The following is an 18,071-nucleotide window of genomic DNA, read 5'->3' on the forward strand; positions in this document are numbered from 1 at the left end:
AGCCACCCAGAGCATTCAGTGTCCTCTGGCCTTTCTTCTAAGGCCTGGAGGTCAGCCTCCTCCCCACATTGCCACACACAAGTTTTCTTGGTGTCCTGCACTCTCCGCTGTGCCCTGCTTCAATTGCAAGTTGTTACAAGTTGTTTTTGGCTTGCAAGCACAGGGTCTGGCACAAATAACGGCCCTTTTTATTACAAAATCATAAGCACGCAATTATGTAACATAATATCACACTCAAGCACACTATATGACATTTTAGGTAAAATGTTTGAATTAAAACTATAAATTACACATATATTACTATGCTACCAAACACACTCAAGCAGGAATTACTTCTCCCACACCCTGTACTTACCACGTTATCCACTCATGATTTGAGGTAGACGTGTGCTGCATTGAGCTGACTGATGAAGGCAAGAGATAAACAAGACAGAACCCCTGACCTCTCCAGAGATTTTGAGCTAGAGACGAGGTCCCTTGCCTCAGTTTTGGGTCTCCTCTCCCACCACCAAGTGGGCGCAAAGCAGACATTCAATGAAGATTCATTCATTTATTTAGCAAATGTTTGTTGAGTGCCTACTACATCCCAGGCAGTCAGTGAGATAGGTCCTGAGGAAATGGCGGGAAACCAGATAAGCTCAGGGTCCCCAAGCTCGAGCCTTCCCCTCCACCGCGGTACTTGTCAAGGCTTAGGTACTTGTCAACCGGGTACAAGGAAGGGAGTGGAGGCCATGTGAAGCGGCGGTGAAAGGAGCCATTGAGCCAAACCGAGGGGCGGGTGTGGCATCTGGTCAGGGTCACCCCTGCGTTTCTCAACAGAGACGTGGACACTCGTGTGCTGCAGCTCCTTCCGGGACCCCTGTGCGTTTGCGGCCGCTAAGTACAACAGCGTTTATGCAGATGTCGGCCTCACGTGGGAAAGCAGAGCTAGATTTTCAAGACAAGAGTGTATGGGAGGAAGGCGCTGGGCCACGAGTGCGCGAATGGAGGGGTGGCACACGACTGGAGCAGGCTTTTAAAAATTTTTTTAATTTAAAAAAATTTTTTTTGTTTTTAGTAGAGACGAGAACTCTCCAGTTCATCGCTCCTTTGGAGTCAGGTTTCTAATCCGAGGTCAGCTGCTTACCTGTAGTGTAACCTTTCCCACGTCACTAAACCTTCCCAGGACTCAGTTACATCATCGGTTAAATGGGTTCCTAATAACCTTAGGGGTGGTCAGAAGATTAAAAGAGAGAATGCCTGGAAAGCTTCCCTAGTACGGTTTCCCGCACGCGGAAAAAGCTCCCGGAACAGAAGCTGTAATTACCCACTGCTCACACCTCCTTGGGACCCCTGGCCCTGGGGCCAGGCACCAGCTGCCGTCTTCCCAGGGACCGCCCGCTCGTCCTCGAGGGCGCGCCCTGACTTGAGAGATTTATTAGCTTGCTTGGGGCGGGGTTTGGAAAGAAGAGAGAAAGAGAAGGAGGTGGTGGAGGGCAAAGAAAGGGAAGGAGTGGAGGGCCAGGAGGCGAGTGAGGCGGCGCCTGGGAGGAGTCGGCCTGGGTTCCTGGGCCCCGCGCAGCGCGCACCCGGAGCCCGCCGCCGCGGCAGGGTGGGGGCGGCGCGCGGCGGCCAATGGCGCGCTGCGCAGCGGCGGGGGCGGTGCAGGAACACTCGGCCGCTGACAGCCAAACTCCCCAACTCCGCCCTCGTCCCCTCGGGATCCCGGAGCAGAGCCGGCCGGGGCCGAGGCCGCCCGAGCTGTGCTGCGAGCGAAGATGGCAGCAGAATGAGAAGGCTGGCGCCGGGTCGTGGCCTCTGCGGTCGCCGCTACCACGTTCCAGTTTAAGATCCGCGCGCGGCGCCCTCGGAGCCTCGTGCTTAGCCGGCCTCCTGGTGGCCGCTGAATTATTTCATTGCGGGCCGGGAGCGGGCGAGAAAGGGGATCCCGCAGCCGAGCCGTTCCGGGCTCTGGCAGCCTGTAAAGGCTTGAGCGTGCGACACTGGCCGGCTGCGGAAAAGACGCGGGAGAGAGCCAGTCCCAGGCTGCAGTGGCGCGGGTGCGGGGATGAGCCGGCCATGGAGTGGCCTCCGCGGGGCGCACGGAACCGGCTGGCGCTGCGGCGGGTGTGCTGCCTGAACCGAGGTTCCGCGGGGTTTCGGGGCCTCGGGTGCCCTGGGGGCGTCTCTGCCGCCGCCTCCGGGAAGGACTGGAGCCCCGCGTGGCGGACACTGCAGCAGTCACTGTACTGAGGCTCCCAGAGACGGCTTTGCCTGCAGCTGGGTGCGCTCTCGGCACCCGGGCTCCTTGCCCAGGGCACGGCGGCTGGCGCACAGAGGCAAGCCGGGCACAGGACTGGCTAGAGGGGTGTGGGCGCGCGTGTTGGACTGGAGAGCCGAGCTGAAGCAGAACCAGGCGAGCCCGAGCAGCCATGCTTCCCGGGGTGGGCGTGTTCGGCACCAGCCTCACGGCCCGAGTCATCATCCCGTTGCTGAAAGACGAGGGCTTCGCGGTGAAGGCGCTGTGGGGCCGCACACCGGAGGAAGCGGAGGAGCTGGCCAAGGAGATGAGCGTTCCCTTCTATACGAGTCGCATTGACGAGGTGCTGCTGCATCAGGACGTGGACTTGGTGTGCATCAACCTACCTCCGCCTCTCACCAGGCAGATCGCTGTCAAAACCCTGGGTGAGCGGCCCCTCCCCCACTTCCCTGCCCCTGACCCCGCCCGGGTCCCCCTCGCCTCCTCTCCTCGCCTTCCCCTCAGCTTTTCTCCTTTCTCCCACTCGTCCTCCCAGCAGTTACATGACATTAACGCGGACCTGAGATCCCACATCCCACTCGAGCGCCCTCTTCCCTCATCTTTGGCCCGCTCCAGCTCTGCGCTCCCCTCCTCCCTTCTGGCTCCACCTGGGCGCGCTTCCCCACGTGTGTGGCGCTGAGGCTAGAGGAGGCGTGTGTTCTAGGGATGAGGATGAGGCGGATCAGATGTTGGGAACTGTGAATGGTTGCTCTGAGGAAGGGAAAACTAAGTCCCGTGCTGTGTGTGTATTGCTTGAGTGTGTGCTTGCGCGCCTGTGAGAAGCGAGTGCGCGCCCAGGAACGTATGAATAAAGAGCTCCACAAATGTCTCTGGTTTTCCTGGGGCGATAGACGATCTGACGTTTAGCTGCTGTGCCGCCCTGCTAGGATAGTTGGTTACTTTCCTCCATGAGTTAGCTTAGTGTGAAATTAGACATGTGACAATCAGCCGTAATTATCTTGTCTTCGCTGAAAGCAAGGATAGCTGGAGTGGTTGGATGCCCGGAGTTGGGGGATCTATTATCTACTGGGACGTCTTCAGGCTTCAGGGGAGGTTCATGTGTTAGAGAAGACTGGTTTGTTAAAAATCAGAGGGTTTTAACTTTCTCGTGCGGCAGTCCAGGAATTGTCTTCTTCTGCTCAGATGGAGACTCATAGATCTTCAGTTTTTAGGGCATGGGAGCAGTAGTTCCAGAGGCACTGAACCTTTGTGTGGGAAAAGGCCCAACGGTGACAGTTTCACGTGGAGGCAAGCAGTAGTCCCTCTTGAATTCCCGTCAGGAATAGTTTTCAGGCCTAGTGTTGACAAGTGGGTTGGGATGAGCTCACCACCCCTCATCATCGGTCCCCCACCTAACCCAGGCAGTGTGAACAATCACAGACAGAGTGCGGGTCCCATCATCTTTGCCATGCTCAGAGGAAGAAAAAGGGTAGTGTTTTGTCCACCAGCACTTCTCACACTACCTAAGACAATCCCAAGAAGATTGCTCACTCCTTACTCTCCCAAGAAAAATGTTGGAAATTTATTGGTGAGGAAAGAGACAGCACAGAATGCCACAGTAGAGAAAAATTACAAAGGAAGATTTGGGAAGGAACAGGAACAGCACCCAGAAACCAATGGTAATTTATGTAATCTTGGAACAGAATGTTTTATTTATTTATTTATTTATTATTTATTTATTTATTTTAATGATATTTTGTTGATTATGCTATTACAGTTGTCCTGATTTTTACCCCTTTGTCCACCCCCAACCAGCACCCCCTACTCCCTCAGGCAATCCCCCTACCTTGTTCATGTCCATGGGTCATGTGTGTTAAGTTCTTTGGCTACTCCATTTCCTATGCTGACTTTATATCCCCATGGCTATTCCGTAACTACCTATTTGTACTTCTTAATCCCTTCTCCTCTTTACCCATTCCTCCCACCCCTCTCCCATCTGGCAACCATCAAAATGCCCTCAGTATCCATGATTCGGTCTCTGTTCTTCTTGTTTGCTGAGTTTGTTTTTTACATGCAATTGTTGATAGATAAGTATTTTTTTGCCATTTTATTGTTCATAGTTTGATCTTCTTTTTCTTAAATAAGGCCCTGTAACATTTCATATAATAATGGTTTGGTGGTGATGAACTCCTTCAGTTTTTCTTGTCTGGGAAGCTCTTTATCTGCCCTTCGATTCTAAATGATAGCTTTACTGGGTAGAGCAATCTTGCTGTAGGCCCCTGCTTTTCATCACTTTGAATATTTATTGCCAATCCCTTCTAGCCTGCAAAGTTTCTCTTGAGAAATCATCTGACAGTCTTATGGGAACTCCCCTGTAAGTAACTGACTTCTTTTCTCTTGCTGCTTTTAAGATTCTCTCTTTATCTTTAACTTTTGGCATTTTAATGATAATGTGTCTTGAAGTGGGCCTCTTTGCATCCATCTTATTTGGGACTCTGTGCATCCTTGACTGGCATGTCTATTTCTTTCACCAAATTAGGGAGTTTCCTTTCACTATTTTTCAAGTAGATTTCCAATTTCTCGCTCTTTCTGTTCTCCTTCTGGCACCATTATGATGTGAATTTTGGACCTCTTTAAGTTGTCCCAGAGGCTGCTTATACTATCCTCATTTTTGGGGGGGGGGATTTTTTCTTCTTCTTCTTGTTCTGATTGGTTGTTTTTACTTCCTTATGTTCCAAATTATTGATTTGATTCTTGGCTTTCTCCACTTTACTGTTGTTTCCCTGCAAATTGTTCTTTATTTCAATTAATGTGTCCTTCATATCTGATTGGGTCTTTTTTATGCTGTTAAGATCCTCACTAAGTTCCTTGAGCATCCTATAACCAGTGTTTTGAACTCTGCATCTGATAGATTGCTTATCTTCATTTTGTTTATCTGGAGTTTTGATCTGTTCTTTCATTTGATCATGTTTCTTTGTCTATTTGGCAGTCTCCCTGTGTTTATTTCTATGTATTAGGTAGAGCTGCTTTGAACTCCATGTTTTGGTAGTGTGGCCTAATATAGTAGGTGTCTAGTAGGGTCCAGTGGCACAGCCTCCTCTATCACCTATGTTGTGTACTTAAGGTGCATCCTTCCTGTGGGCTGAGTACACCCTCCTTTTGTAGTTGAGCCTGGGTGGCTGTTGGCAGATCAATGGGAGGGATTTACCCAGGCCAGCCAGCTGCAAGGACTGGCTGTGACCACTAACTGTCAACCTCCACCCTCCGTGGAGGATCAGCTGTGCAGGGGCAGGATGGTGGTGCACCCACATGTACTGAAGCTGTCCAGTGGGTGTGCAGACTGTGGGGTTTCCCAGGTGGTGCAGGCCATGGGCATCCCCACCTGTGTTTTGCCCAGGACACCCTTCCTGGGCTATAAAGCAATCTGAGATGGGTGCTACTTGTGCTGGGCTTGGAGATTCCCATGCAAAGGCAAATTGTGAATCTAAGCTGGCCACTGCCAGTTCTGTGCCTGGGGCTCACTGAAGCCAGCTGTTGCTTCTTTGATAGGATTTAGGAAGTTGTGAAGCCTGAGTCAATACCTGCCATTCATATGGAAAGGAAGCTTGGGTGGGCCCATAAGTTGGATGGGGCAGAGTGTCAGGGTATCTCCAAGGTAGGTCAAACAGTGTTAGCCAGGTTGATGGAGTCTCAGATATGGCACCAGTTTGCTGGCTCTGTGGGGGTAGGTTTTAGAAAAGCGACAATGGACTCTACTGGCCTTGATGTCAGGCACTTCACTTTCTCCCTGTGTACCACTGGTGCCTTGCAAGCTGCTACCCTGGTTCTGGAGCTCAGAGGAAGTGAGTCTGAGTAGGTGAGTCTGTGTGTGGGTTCTTAAGAGGAACTGTTTAGAGCTCTGGCATTTCTTCCACCAACTCAGTCCCTGCTGGTTTTTGCTGCCAGAAATTATGGGGACTTATCTTCCTGGCACTGGGACCCTAGGCTGGGAGGCCTGGTGTTGGGCTGGGAGTCCTTGCTCCTAAGATATCCCTCCTGAACTTTTATCTACCACAGGTGGGTGTGGGACGAGCCCGTTCTGTGTCTTCACCCCTCTACCGGTCTGGATGGATGTGGTTTTTTTAATTCCATAGTTGTCACACTTCCATTCCACTCTATTTTGTAGTTGCCAGACTCCTATTCAACTCCATTTCTGATGCTTCTGAGTGATGGTTGCTCTATATTTTGGTTGTTATTTTGATGTGGTTGTGCGAAGAGGTGAGTCTCGTCTGTCTATCTCTCCATCTTTACCAGAAGTCAATCAAAATGTTTTATTTTTAAAAATGGTATGGATTTCAGGTAGGTAAATGTACATATATTTTAATTCTATCTTCAGAAGCCTGTGACAAGAATGTAGAACTCCTCCCTAAAAAAACAGCCTTAACCAGCCACTCTACTGTTGACTCTGATGGGACATCAGATAAAATGGGCTGCCCAAAGCTGTCAGTTTTTAGGTGAATTTTATTACGCTTCTGACTTTCGTTGCTTGGTTTCTTTGGCCTTGAATTGAATATCACTGGATTCCGGCTAATATTTCTTTTCAGTTTTGTATTACATATGTGTTGGGTAGTTAACCTCCGTGCTTACAGTGGATCTGTGCATATCAAATAGATTATAGCTATCCTATAATACAAATCTGTTAGGACAGTTTGCATAAAACAGGTCCATGTGGAGCCCCGTGTCTGCTGGAGGGCATATGACTGGTCATATCAGAAAGATTGTGTTTGGCCTCCCTTCTCCCCTCCAGGGCAGCACAGGCCTGCAGGTCAGACCCACAGAGCAACTCTAGAGCGTGTGCCCAGGAGAGTGGCAGTTTGGGAAAAAAGCATCTTCTTTTCTGATCATCACTGGTACTTTAGCCATGAAAGTATTCGGGGGCACTGGCTTTGAGAGAAACGCAACTTACATATTTCTGGATACTTCTTATTATCAAAAACCCCTATGATTTTTTTCCTTGATAAGACCAATGTGAGGTACGTCTTCAAAATCAAGTGTAAGAGACATAAGGAATAGACTTAGTTTAATACTCATGACGTAAGGAATAGTGTTTTGTTCACATCTTCATGGTAGCTCTTGGGCTTTTTTTTTATTCCTGATTTTGCAGGAATAAAATTTGACAGTTTGAGGTCATTGTGATTACAGAAAACATGGGGGCATTGGATTTAGAGGGGGCTGGAGTTTATTCTCCTTGCAGACTCCATCTTCACTGGAAACTCCTCAGAGGTCACTTTCCTTGAGTCGGGCCTGTGAGCACATGGTGGGGTGGTCATCTGGGTTTGCTCTGCTGTCACGGTGAGAGGTTTGACACATGCAACACAGGAAGTGAAACACCCCAAACAGTTATCCGGTTAGTCTGGCCGTTGGGGGTTTATAGGTGCTAGTGTTTGCCTCGAATCGAAACAAGCCAGTTTTGACCAGTCCTAGTGCATTTTCCATTCAGCAAAAGCCTGGGCTGTGAGTTGCATGCCCGGCAGTGGCGAGAGAGCTGTGCTCCTGGGTCCACACTCATAATTGGTCACAGCACTGTCAAGGTGAGGGGCTGGTCTAGAGACCCAGAGGAATGAAACTTGGAATCAATTGAATAGCAACATTCTTTAATTTGTAAGTGAACTAGGCATTTCTCTGTTCTAGGGATTTCTCTATAATATATAATTTCTACTGTGTCCAGGGGTGCTTCTTGTTAAGAACCTACCATGGCCCAGGCAATGTGGTAGGTCCTGTATGTAAAACACTTCATTTCATGATTAAAATAATCCTCTAAGATAGATATTAGCTCCATTTTACAATTGAAGCAACACAAATACGGATATTTGAGTGAAAGTGCCCAAGTACATCCACCTGCAGGCTCGAACCCATCCTTCTGCCTCCTCTGGTACTATTTCTTCCTCTCCTCGCCCCAGATTTGCTTCTTTGCCACAGGTTCTCCTGTCAGATAATGGCAGCCCAGGTGAGATCATTGGAGTTTTCCTTTATTCCTGTTTACTGCTCCCCTCCCCCCAGGGAGTCAGTTTCAAAATCTGGTTAGTGCTAACTCCTTAATCCCTCTGGTCTCTGTTCCCTCTTCTGCATCTTTGCTTCTTCCATTAAAGGAATGAGGTCCTTACCTAGTTTCTGATTTAGGTTCCAGTCAACTCCTCCCCACCCTGTGGCCAGAATTGCCTTGAAGAACTGCAGACCTGATCGTGCCACTGCTCCTCCCTTTTATCGCTTCTGGGAAAAGCCCCAACTTCTTGACTTAACAGGCAAGAGCTGCTGGTTTTTCTGGAACCCCAAGAACTTTAGCTAAATGAAAATACCGCTGTTTCCTTGAATGGACCCTATTGGATTATAAGTCCCCGCCTCTGTGAGGAACATGGTTCTGCCTTCTGTTAGTCACGCATGCCTGTTCATCTTTCAAGGCTCCGCCCCAGTGTTACCTGCCCCAGGATCCCCCCTTCCTCAGTCCCGTCCCCTGCATATCCTTCTGTGGTCTCAGCACCATGGGCCCCCATCTTTCCTTGCACCATGTTAATGCATTTTTTAAAATTTAAATTTTATTTAGTTGTTTTAAATAGGTTATATATTCACATGGTACAAATTTCAAATGCTATAAAAATACACAGTGAGAAGTATGTTTGTTCCTCCTGTCCCTGTCCTCAACCACAGGCAGTTTTTGTATCTACTTGTTAAGATTTTTGAAGGATGTACTGGCATTATGTGTATAAAAATTTTAAAAACTTTTTTACACAATTGGTAACATATATATACACTATATATACACACACATACACAAATATAGGTATATAAAAAACCCAGAATGTGAAAGTATCCTTGTTTCCATTTTTGGCTATATAGTATTTTATTGTATGGATAAATCAGTGTTTATTTAACCAGTTCCCTATTACTCAACATTTAGGTTGTTTCCAATCTTTTCCTTAAACAAACATTAAAATGAAAAATCTAGAGCATATGTCATTTTGCACACACACCAATCCGCTTGTAGGATACACATGTGAGCTGCTGGTCAAAAAGCATGTGCTCGTTTCATTTAACAAAGATAGCGCCACATTCACTGGCACCTGTGATGACACAGCTCTCTGTTGATTTCCTTGTGTGCTTCTCTCCTTAAGTCCCTTAACTGCCAGGTGCCTCACCTTCGCATTCAGAGCTGTGTGGCTTGCAGGGCGCAGCACAACACCCCAGCCAGCCATCAGGGTCAGTCAAAACATCTCAATTTGTCCTCCCACAGTGGACCACTCCACTAGACTATGCAGTAAGCTGCCCAACGGCTTCCTTACATTCGCTCTTCTTTCTTAATCAGTTTATTCTCTATGCAACAGGTAAGTGGCATATGTATGTAGGGCACTGTGTATTCCCTGTGGGAACATTTTGATGGCTCTCATGGCACTTGGGACAGCATTCAAGTTCCTTGTTATGACTTAGTTGCTCTGAAATGGCCCTGCCTAGTAATCTCCCCCACGCCTTGGGCAACTCTCCCACGCTTACTGCCCTCCAGGTACTTGGACTTGTTTTTGTTCCTCAAACATACCAACTCCTTTCCTAGCCCTGGGCCTTTACAAATGGCTCATCCTTATTCCTGGAAGGTTCTTTCTCACTCCTTTGAAGGGTCTCCCTTACACATTCTCTCTTTCCTTTTTTTTTTTTTTAAATCCTCGCCCAATGGAAACATCGATTGGTTGCCTCTTGTATGCACCCTGACCAGCCAAACCTGCAACCCAGGTATGTGCCCTGACCAGGAATCGAACCTGAGACCTTTCAGTTCATGGGAGGATGCTCCAACCAAGTGAGCCATACCAGTTGGAGCACTTTCTCACTTTCAAGTTTCAGCTGAAATGTCCTATTGGGAGAGAGGCCCTTCCAGATCTTTCCCTTTCAATCAAAAATTTGTCCCCTGCACCTGTCAATTATACCTCTGTCATCCTCTTTATCTTCTTGGTGGCATTTGGTGGAAAGATGATCTCATTTGTTTGCTCATTCTCTTATTTGCTATTTGTCTCCCCAGCTAGAATGAAAGTACTATGGGGTGGAGCGCTTGTCTGCTTTACTCACCGGGGAAGCCTTATCTCCCCTAGACAGTGCTAGGCACTGAGTCAGCACCTAGTAGTAGGCACACAGGGAATGTTTGCTGAATGACAGGGGAATGCCTTTTCATTGAATAAAAGAATGCTTGGGGAAGGCAAAAGGTTGTAAATAGGATGTGTCAATCAGTACATAACATTTTTGTCCTGTATGCAATAGCCCAGTGCCTCTCAAAAACAGTCACATCACCTAGCATACAGTCACATCACCTGGAGATCTTGTCACAAAAACAAATTCCAGGGTGGGACCTGAGATTCAGAATTTCTCTCCAGCGCCCGTGTGGTGTGGAGGCTGTAGCAGCCAGACACATAGATATGATGGCCCTCCACCTTGGGGAAAAGAAGTCCTCTGCTGGGAATAATTAACCTGGTGGGGGCACCATGGTAAAATTGTCTTTGTGTGTAATGTAATGGCGCCTATTTTCACAGTCCCTACCATGATTTTTGGAGACGGTAATGCAGATGCCCTTGGGGGAGCCTCTCCATGGGATAGAAGGCTCCTTTGGAAGGGAGAATACGGCTTAGGGCTTCCTGGAGCTTTGATCTGGCCACATATCAGTCTTGCCCCAACTTTTATGGCATCATTAGCTGAGGACCTGGAGCAGCATGACCCTTCCTGTCCTACTTCAGTGTCAGCAATTGCTCAAGGTTGAGGGGGGCTGCTGGAACGGGCGACAGAGCAGGGAGGAAACGGAGTTGAGACAGAGCCCCTCCGGTCCTGATTGCCACATTAGCAGAGATATGGCTGCAGATAATGAAATGCCACATTTGGACTTGAGAGTAACTGTTCTGAAATCCCAGCAAACCCTGCTTCTAGTTCTTTCTTAAAGTCTCTTCTTGAGCTCTTTCTTGCTGAAGACTGTGAGCAAGGTGATTGCATTTGTGCCCCTGAGCACTGAGAGAAATGATTTTGGTCTGTTGGTTTGGTGTAGAGTTGAGGAAGCCCTGAGGCATTATGTAAATGAAAGAAATGAGTCTATTTACTGTTAGGAAAAGTCAAGCTTCACCAACCTCATTGCATCTAATTGAAATTAGGTGCAGTTGAATGATTATTTTGTGGATGATATCTGACTTTGAAAATGTATAATTGTGCAGAAGTTTAAATTGGAGTGAGAAGAAGCCAAATAAAGAAGTTGGATATTTGATATTTGAAACTGGGAAAGAACCCACCTCCCGCCAAGAAAAACCCACCAAAAAAAGGGGGATGGGTACTAAATTGTATGTTTTAAGGGTTTCACCAAAAAAGAGATACATACGCAATTAGTTATATATTAACATTTTGACTTAGGACAATTATGGCCTGGCAAAGACCATCATTGTATAAGACGTCATGTATCATAAAACTTACCAACTATAAGAAAGGTTGACAGGTTACCTGTGTGACTTTGGCAGAGGTAACCATCCTCCCCGAGCTTCAGTTTTCTCATCAATAAAATGGAGTTAAAGACCCTATCTTATAGGTTTGGCATTACCATTAAAATGGGCAGGGGCATGTAGAGACCCTTAGTTGTCTGCATAAGCTGAGTAAATAATTAGTTCTTCCCAATGTGATTAATTCTTGAGCCTATTCCAAATAGCACTTGTGAAGATATTTTTTTTCTTACTTTCATAATGGATGAGTTCCTCCTGCTAGATTCAGAAAATAGAGTTAAAAGTTCTCTTATTTTTAAAAGGGAATGTGCATGAGCCAGTGTCAGAGGTCATCTTAGCTCAGAATCCAGTACTAGCTTCACAGATTTGTGATCTAGAATGTGCTTATGGGATTACTAGAAACTCACTGTGGGGTTCACAGGAACTCACCATGGCCAGGAAGGAGTCAGGAATCAGGAAAAGGACAGAGCTCCTGGAGGAAAAAGGAGCTTAGCCTGCAGACTGCCTTTGCACTGGAAACGGCATTAGCCCTTTCCTAGGTCCTCAGCCTCTGTCCTTCCCTGCAAATGTTGGACTTGCCAATCCCTACAATTGCATGAGTCAATTCCTTAAAAATTAACTTCTTTCTCTCTGTATATACACACATCCTATTGGTTCTGTTTTTCTGAAGAACCCTGATGAATACAAATTTTGGCTGAATCAAGGCCCCCCGGTCAGGCAAGCTGGGCAATGTGATACTGCCAGATGTGCCAGGCAAGTGTAGGTCTGGAGAAAACTTGTCGGTAGGTGTGGGCCTCCTGGAGAACATCTCTGAGCATTGTCCTCTAAGCAGGAAGACCTTGAAGGCAAATGTTTTTTCTGGTTTAGGCTCCAGCCAAGGGATTTTGAGAGAAAGGCTTTCACACCTGCACCGCTGAGAGCCACAGTGACCCTTCACCTTGACCAGTTCTATACCTGTCAGCAGGGCTTTGGGGAAGCAACCCACTCAGGTTTGGGCAAGTCTGGGATGCCTCAGGGTTTAGACTTTCTTTGAGAATTGTTAATGACCTGTAGAGCATTAAAAATGCAGAAAAATAACTTTGCATCAGAAGGATGGGGATTGTTTTTTAAATGTCCAATTTCCATTTGTGAGAGACCTTGTGGTATTGAGATGCCCTTTTAGGTAGCATAATATCCAGAAAATGAAACCACCGAGTTTTGAAGCCCCAAATTAAGTTCATTTTCAGCTTTAGCATTGCTTTCTAAAAAAATAGCTTCATTGAGATATACTTTATATATTATAAAATTTACCCATTCATTGTAAGTGATTCAGTGTTTTTTTTTTTTAGTAAATTTATATAGCTGTGCCATTATCTACATAAAAAGTTTTAGAACACTTCCAACCTCCAAAAAGTTTCCTTATGCCTGTTTGCAGACAATCCCCATTCCGACCCCTAGCCCCAGGCAATTATTGATCTGCTTTTTGTCTCTGCCATTTGCCTTTTCTAGAAATTTGATATAAATGGAAACATATGTATGTAGTCTTTGTATCTGGCATCTTTCACTTAGCATGGTTTTGATGTTCATCTATGTTGTTTCATGTATCAGAATTTTATTCCTTTTTTATTGCTGAGTAATATTCCATTGTATGGACATACCACATTTTGTTTACCCACTCACCATTTTATGGAAATTTGTATTATTTTTAGTTTTTTGCTGTTTTGAGTAATGCTGCTATCAACCTTTGCATACAAGTCTTTTGTAGACCTATATTTATACTTCTCTTGCATAGATATCGAGGACTAAAATTGCTGGGTAATAAGGTATATATATATATATTTAACTGTTTAAGAAACGTCCAAACTATTTTCCAAAGTAGCTGTCTATTTTATATTTATACCACCTACATACAAGAATTCTAATTTCTCTATGTCATTTACCAATACTTGGCTATTGTCAGTCTTTTTGATTACTGTGTAGCCATTGTAATTAGTGTGTAGTGGTATCTCATTCTGATTCTGATTTGCATTTCCCTAATGACTAATGATGTTGAACACCTTTTCAGGTGCTTATTAGCTAGTCATATATCTTTGGTAAAATGTCTATTTAAATCTCTCGACCATTTTTAAATTAGGTTGTTTTTCTTATTATCGAGTTGTAAGCATTGGTTTTGTGATTTGTTATGTTGTTATGTTAGGGGTAGAGATTTCTGGTTTTGAAATCTTTTCCTTTGTTTTTGAGCTTGGAATTAGATACAGTTGAAATAATTCCCCAAGCCAAATGGAATTAGCTTTGCCAGCTACTCACTGAAGTGGTGCATTATTTAAAAGAGCGAGATGACCATGTGAGCGGATGCCCCTGACTGGGCTCCAGCGTGGCCCAGGGCTTGACGATTTGCTGCTGAGCGTTCTCTGAGGGACACTTCCAGCTTGAAGATGATCAGAGATGCTCCAGGACCTTGTAGTCCCGTATTTGGCACAGTGTCTGAAGAGTGTTTCTCTTTTTTTAAAAATTTGTTTTTATTTAATAAACACTTTTGAATGCTTGTAGCACGATATTAACTGTGGTGGGAAATACCCCAGATAGTAAGATAGGATCTTTGTCTTTGAGAAAAGATAAGCATTCACAAACACAACAACAATGCAGCAAAATATATGATTAAGTACAGAATGAATCATTATATTGCAGTGCCAGGAAGTGTTTGCTTAAGACAGTTGAGTAACCCAAAAATGTCAGTGTTGAATTAAGGGTCAACCGCCTGAGTAACCAGTTGCCCAGGGCCAGTCTGCAAAGGGCACTAAAACAAACGGAAAAAACCAGAGCAACTGTTTGAACAAAACGCCCCTCATACGGGTGCTGTTAGTGTGCATGGGGGCCTGCAGCAGAGTGCTGAGACCTGAAGGGCTTCCCTACTCGTGGTGAGTGCTTGCTAAGTTGTCTTCCAGAAGGGCTGCATCTAGTTCACTGCTGAGCTTTTGTTTTGCCGAGTGGGGAACTTGAGTGTGAGGTTAGAGATAACGTGTGTAGGGCCTGTGAGGAAAGGCCACACTGGTCCCCAGTGCCCTCAGCGAGGGTCCCTGCGGAGGTGGCCTTGCAGATAATGGATGCTACCTGATACCTGAGGACAGAGGAATTCCTGAGAGCTGGAATGGCCCAGGAAGACATTTTGGAGGAGGTTGGGCTAAAACTGGATGCAGAGGGGGTAGGATTTCATACCTGAGAAACAGGATGTGGAAGGCTCTGTGATGAAAAATCCTCTCAAAGGAACCATCTGGTTCTGTAGCAACACTGAAGAAAATTGTTTCCTATGGTCGGCCACCTAGGACAAAGTTAGAGTGGCTTAAGAATGTCCAAAATGATGAATAATTTTTCTTATGAAAATTTAAAAAATTCTTTCCTCAGCAATCCCCTCCCCACTTCCTCCATCAGCCATAGTTCCACTTGCATCTTTCTCCCCCTTAGGTCCCCATGGTGACTGGCACAGAGGGCACAGCTCTGGGGCAGGCAAAGCAAACAGCTTGCAGGGTTGTTGGAAAGAACCCCATTGAGAGGAGCCCACAAAGCAGTCTTAAGGTGTGAAAAGAGGTGCAAAAATCGAGTCCGCTTCCTGTGGGATGGAGGCAGGGGCAGGCTCTGGTGGAGAGCAGGGTCAGCCGAGGAGAGGGTGAGCTGGCCTCACTCAGTTCCTGGTTTTGTGTTCCTGCCGGATGGTGGTGGAAACTCCTATGCCTTTGTTATATGGGCGAGTCCCTAATGGTCCAAGGGTCAATGTTGGATGAAAGGATCTTCTTGGACAAGGACACTCAGGGCATCACATGTGGACATGCTTGTCAACATTAGGAGGCGACAGCTCATGGAGACTGGGAGGCTGCTGCCCAGTCCTCTGCCGTCCTGGAGGGGGTTTCAGGGGACGGCCAGAGTGATGGAATGAATAGTTAGTTCTTGACTTGGGATCCAGTGGTCAGTGAACACAGCCTTGATAGGTCAGTGAGTACAGTGGCCAGGCTTCTAAAAGCTTCCCAACATGACACACTGGTATCTTTACTGCTCTATTTCAAATGGAAAATTTCCTTGTTGAATTTGGTGTCACCCTGCAGAAAATAAAGCGAGGCACTTTTTTCATCAGTGGCAAAGTTGACCGGCCGTAAGTTCTGCCTCATCGCACTGCCGGGGCTGCGTTGTGCCTTTGCTGCATTCTGTGTGGCTGTGGGTTCTCTACATGACTCTTCAGAGCCTCAGTTTCTTCATCTCAAAACAGAGATCATAAAAGTACTTAGCTCAGAAGGTTGTTGAATTAAACAGAGATTTGTTTAAAGTGAGGGTTCAATAAACATGAGGGTCCTGTTTAACCCGGACCTAGTAATGGTGAGCAGCCACCATCCATTCCTTCCTCCCCTGAGCAAATATTTACTGGCACCAGCTGTGCATGTATCAGGCCCTCTCTGGATCTGTGCTTCACTATACGGTAGCCCTTAGCCCTATGTGCCTCTTTAGATTTACATAAATTAAAACTATAAAAAAAAAAAGAATGCAGGTTCTCAGTTACCGTAGCCACATTTCAAGTGGTCCAAGGCCACATGCAGCTGGCTGGTGGGTGCATCTCGGACAGAGCAGCACAGAACATTTGCATTGTCGTGGAAAGTTCTATCACTCAGCACTGACCGTGAGGCTGGGGATTCAACAGCGAACACAGCGGTTATTTATGCTTAACCTAAATGCGGGTTTTTGAGAATTTAGAACTTCTGGGTGTGTTTTGTTTTCCCCCAGGTACAGGATGATAGAGCATCTACACAGTGTTTGCTGGTGTGTGAGAAGTAATGGGGAGGGGTTTAATGAGGTATGGTCATGACTATTTATTATTATTAGGAAGGAGATGTGCTGTGGAAAGTTTCCTAAAATCCCCATTAGATGTTGAAAGAACAAGAGATAAATGACACCCCTGCCCACCTGGGGGTCATCACAGGTACTTTTGGTAGCAGAAGGCACCCAGGAGGCTGAGGCCGAGCGACGCCAGGGCAGGAATGCAGCCTCGCTCTAGGAACCCGTTCCTCCGCCCTCTCAGCAAAGTGGCGAGGCTTTCCTTCTGGGGCCTAAAGCACAGAGAAGCAAAGAAGAGCAGTGGTGGGAAGGGGCTAGATGCAGGCTTCTGAGTCCCTTGTGAAGCCGAGGGAACACCTGCCAGCCAGTTCCCGAGGGAAGACTGACTTCCCAGGAAGGTCCCTTTCTACCCCATTTCCACACATGTGTGACTCAGGGAACAGAGATTTCTGACTGAATCCCTCCTCCACTCCTCCCCACCCCTTCATCCGAGGGGAAAGGCTCGACAAATAGGTAATTTGCTACATTCTTAATTGCTATTGCTTTTTTCCCCCTTGAAGTCTCATTCACTTCCCAAAAGCAATATCCCTTTGTATGAGCATTCCTTAGGGAACCGGGAATGTGAAATTCCAGCCAATGGGAGCTTAGACGGAGAGGTGAGTGTGCATTTGTGAGGATGTGACATACAGCCTAAGTGTGTCTCCGGGAAGATGTCTCTTGACTGAAGTCAAGGGCAAAGTAAGGATCTTAGATTACTTGTTATTTAAATTTGTCATTGGCTTCTCCTCTTGTCTCCTCCATGAACAGGAATAGTCAAAAGTGGGTGGTGGAAAATGAGATTCTTTCCCTGCTTTGTCTCTTCCCCTTTTCCAGTAGAGCAGGGGCACCAGAGGGGAGCACAGCAGCAGGTATAAACACTGACCGGGGAAAACGCCTCATGGTTCTGTTTGTCTGAACTTCTGTTCCTTCCAGCACCACCCACGCGGGGCATTTGTTTAGGCCACACAATAACACTCTCAGAGAGTCCTGGGGGACAGGTTTAGAGCCCATGGGGATGTAGCTGGCCTGACTTGATATGCACAGCCTTTCATATCTAGGGCACAGAGGCAGCCTGGCTTTCCCCAGGAGGCCCAGGTGTACCACAATGCTGCATTTGTCTGTGGAGCTGAGACAGAGACGTAGCTACTTGTGTTTACTCAAGTGCAGTGGGCCGCCATCCACAGCCTGCGTGCATCGGGGATTCCACGGGGGATGTGCCCTGAGCAGCTGATACTTGCTTTTCTCCTTTGCAGCCCCGATGACCCAGGATGGCAGTGCTAGCTGTGCGCATCGCCCCCAGGGCTGGGGAAGCCAGTGGAGTTTCACGGGCCACATCCTTCAATAAGGGGTCCCTGCTTGGGTATTTGTCAGTTTTCAACTCATTTATTTATATTCATTGTCCACTTATTGAGTTCCTACAATGTGTGTGGCAATATTCTAGGTCATGGGAGGTGAGAAGAGGTCAAAGGTGTATAAAATCTGATATCTACTCTGAAAGGCCTTATAATCTATCCAGAGCCTACCCCCAT

At 46.7% G+C, this 18,071-nt stretch overlaps 1 protein-coding gene across 1 annotated transcript in view; it reads left to right on the forward strand.

Annotated features, from left to right (window-relative positions):
* The first annotated feature begins 1,593 nt into the window (after positions 1 to 1,593).
* GFOD1 (glucose-fructose oxidoreductase domain containing 1) overlaps positions 1,594 to 18,071 on the forward strand; it is a 117,729-nt gene continuing 101,251 nt past the window's right edge. Inside the window, exon 1 of the mRNA XM_028512952.2 lies at positions 1,594 to 2,664. Coding sequence (XP_028368753.1) covers positions 2,412 to 2,664 — 253 coding nt within the window. The 5' untranslated portion in view covers positions 1,594 to 2,411. The remainder of the gene's footprint in view (positions 2,665 to 18,071) is intronic.

Source organism: Phyllostomus discolor, chromosome 5 (genome assembly GCF_004126475.2).
Source record: "Phyllostomus discolor isolate MPI-MPIP mPhyDis1 chromosome 5, mPhyDis1.pri.v3, whole genome shotgun sequence".
In the NCBI taxonomy this organism is placed as follows: domain Eukaryota; kingdom Metazoa; phylum Chordata; class Mammalia; order Chiroptera; family Phyllostomidae; genus Phyllostomus; species Phyllostomus discolor.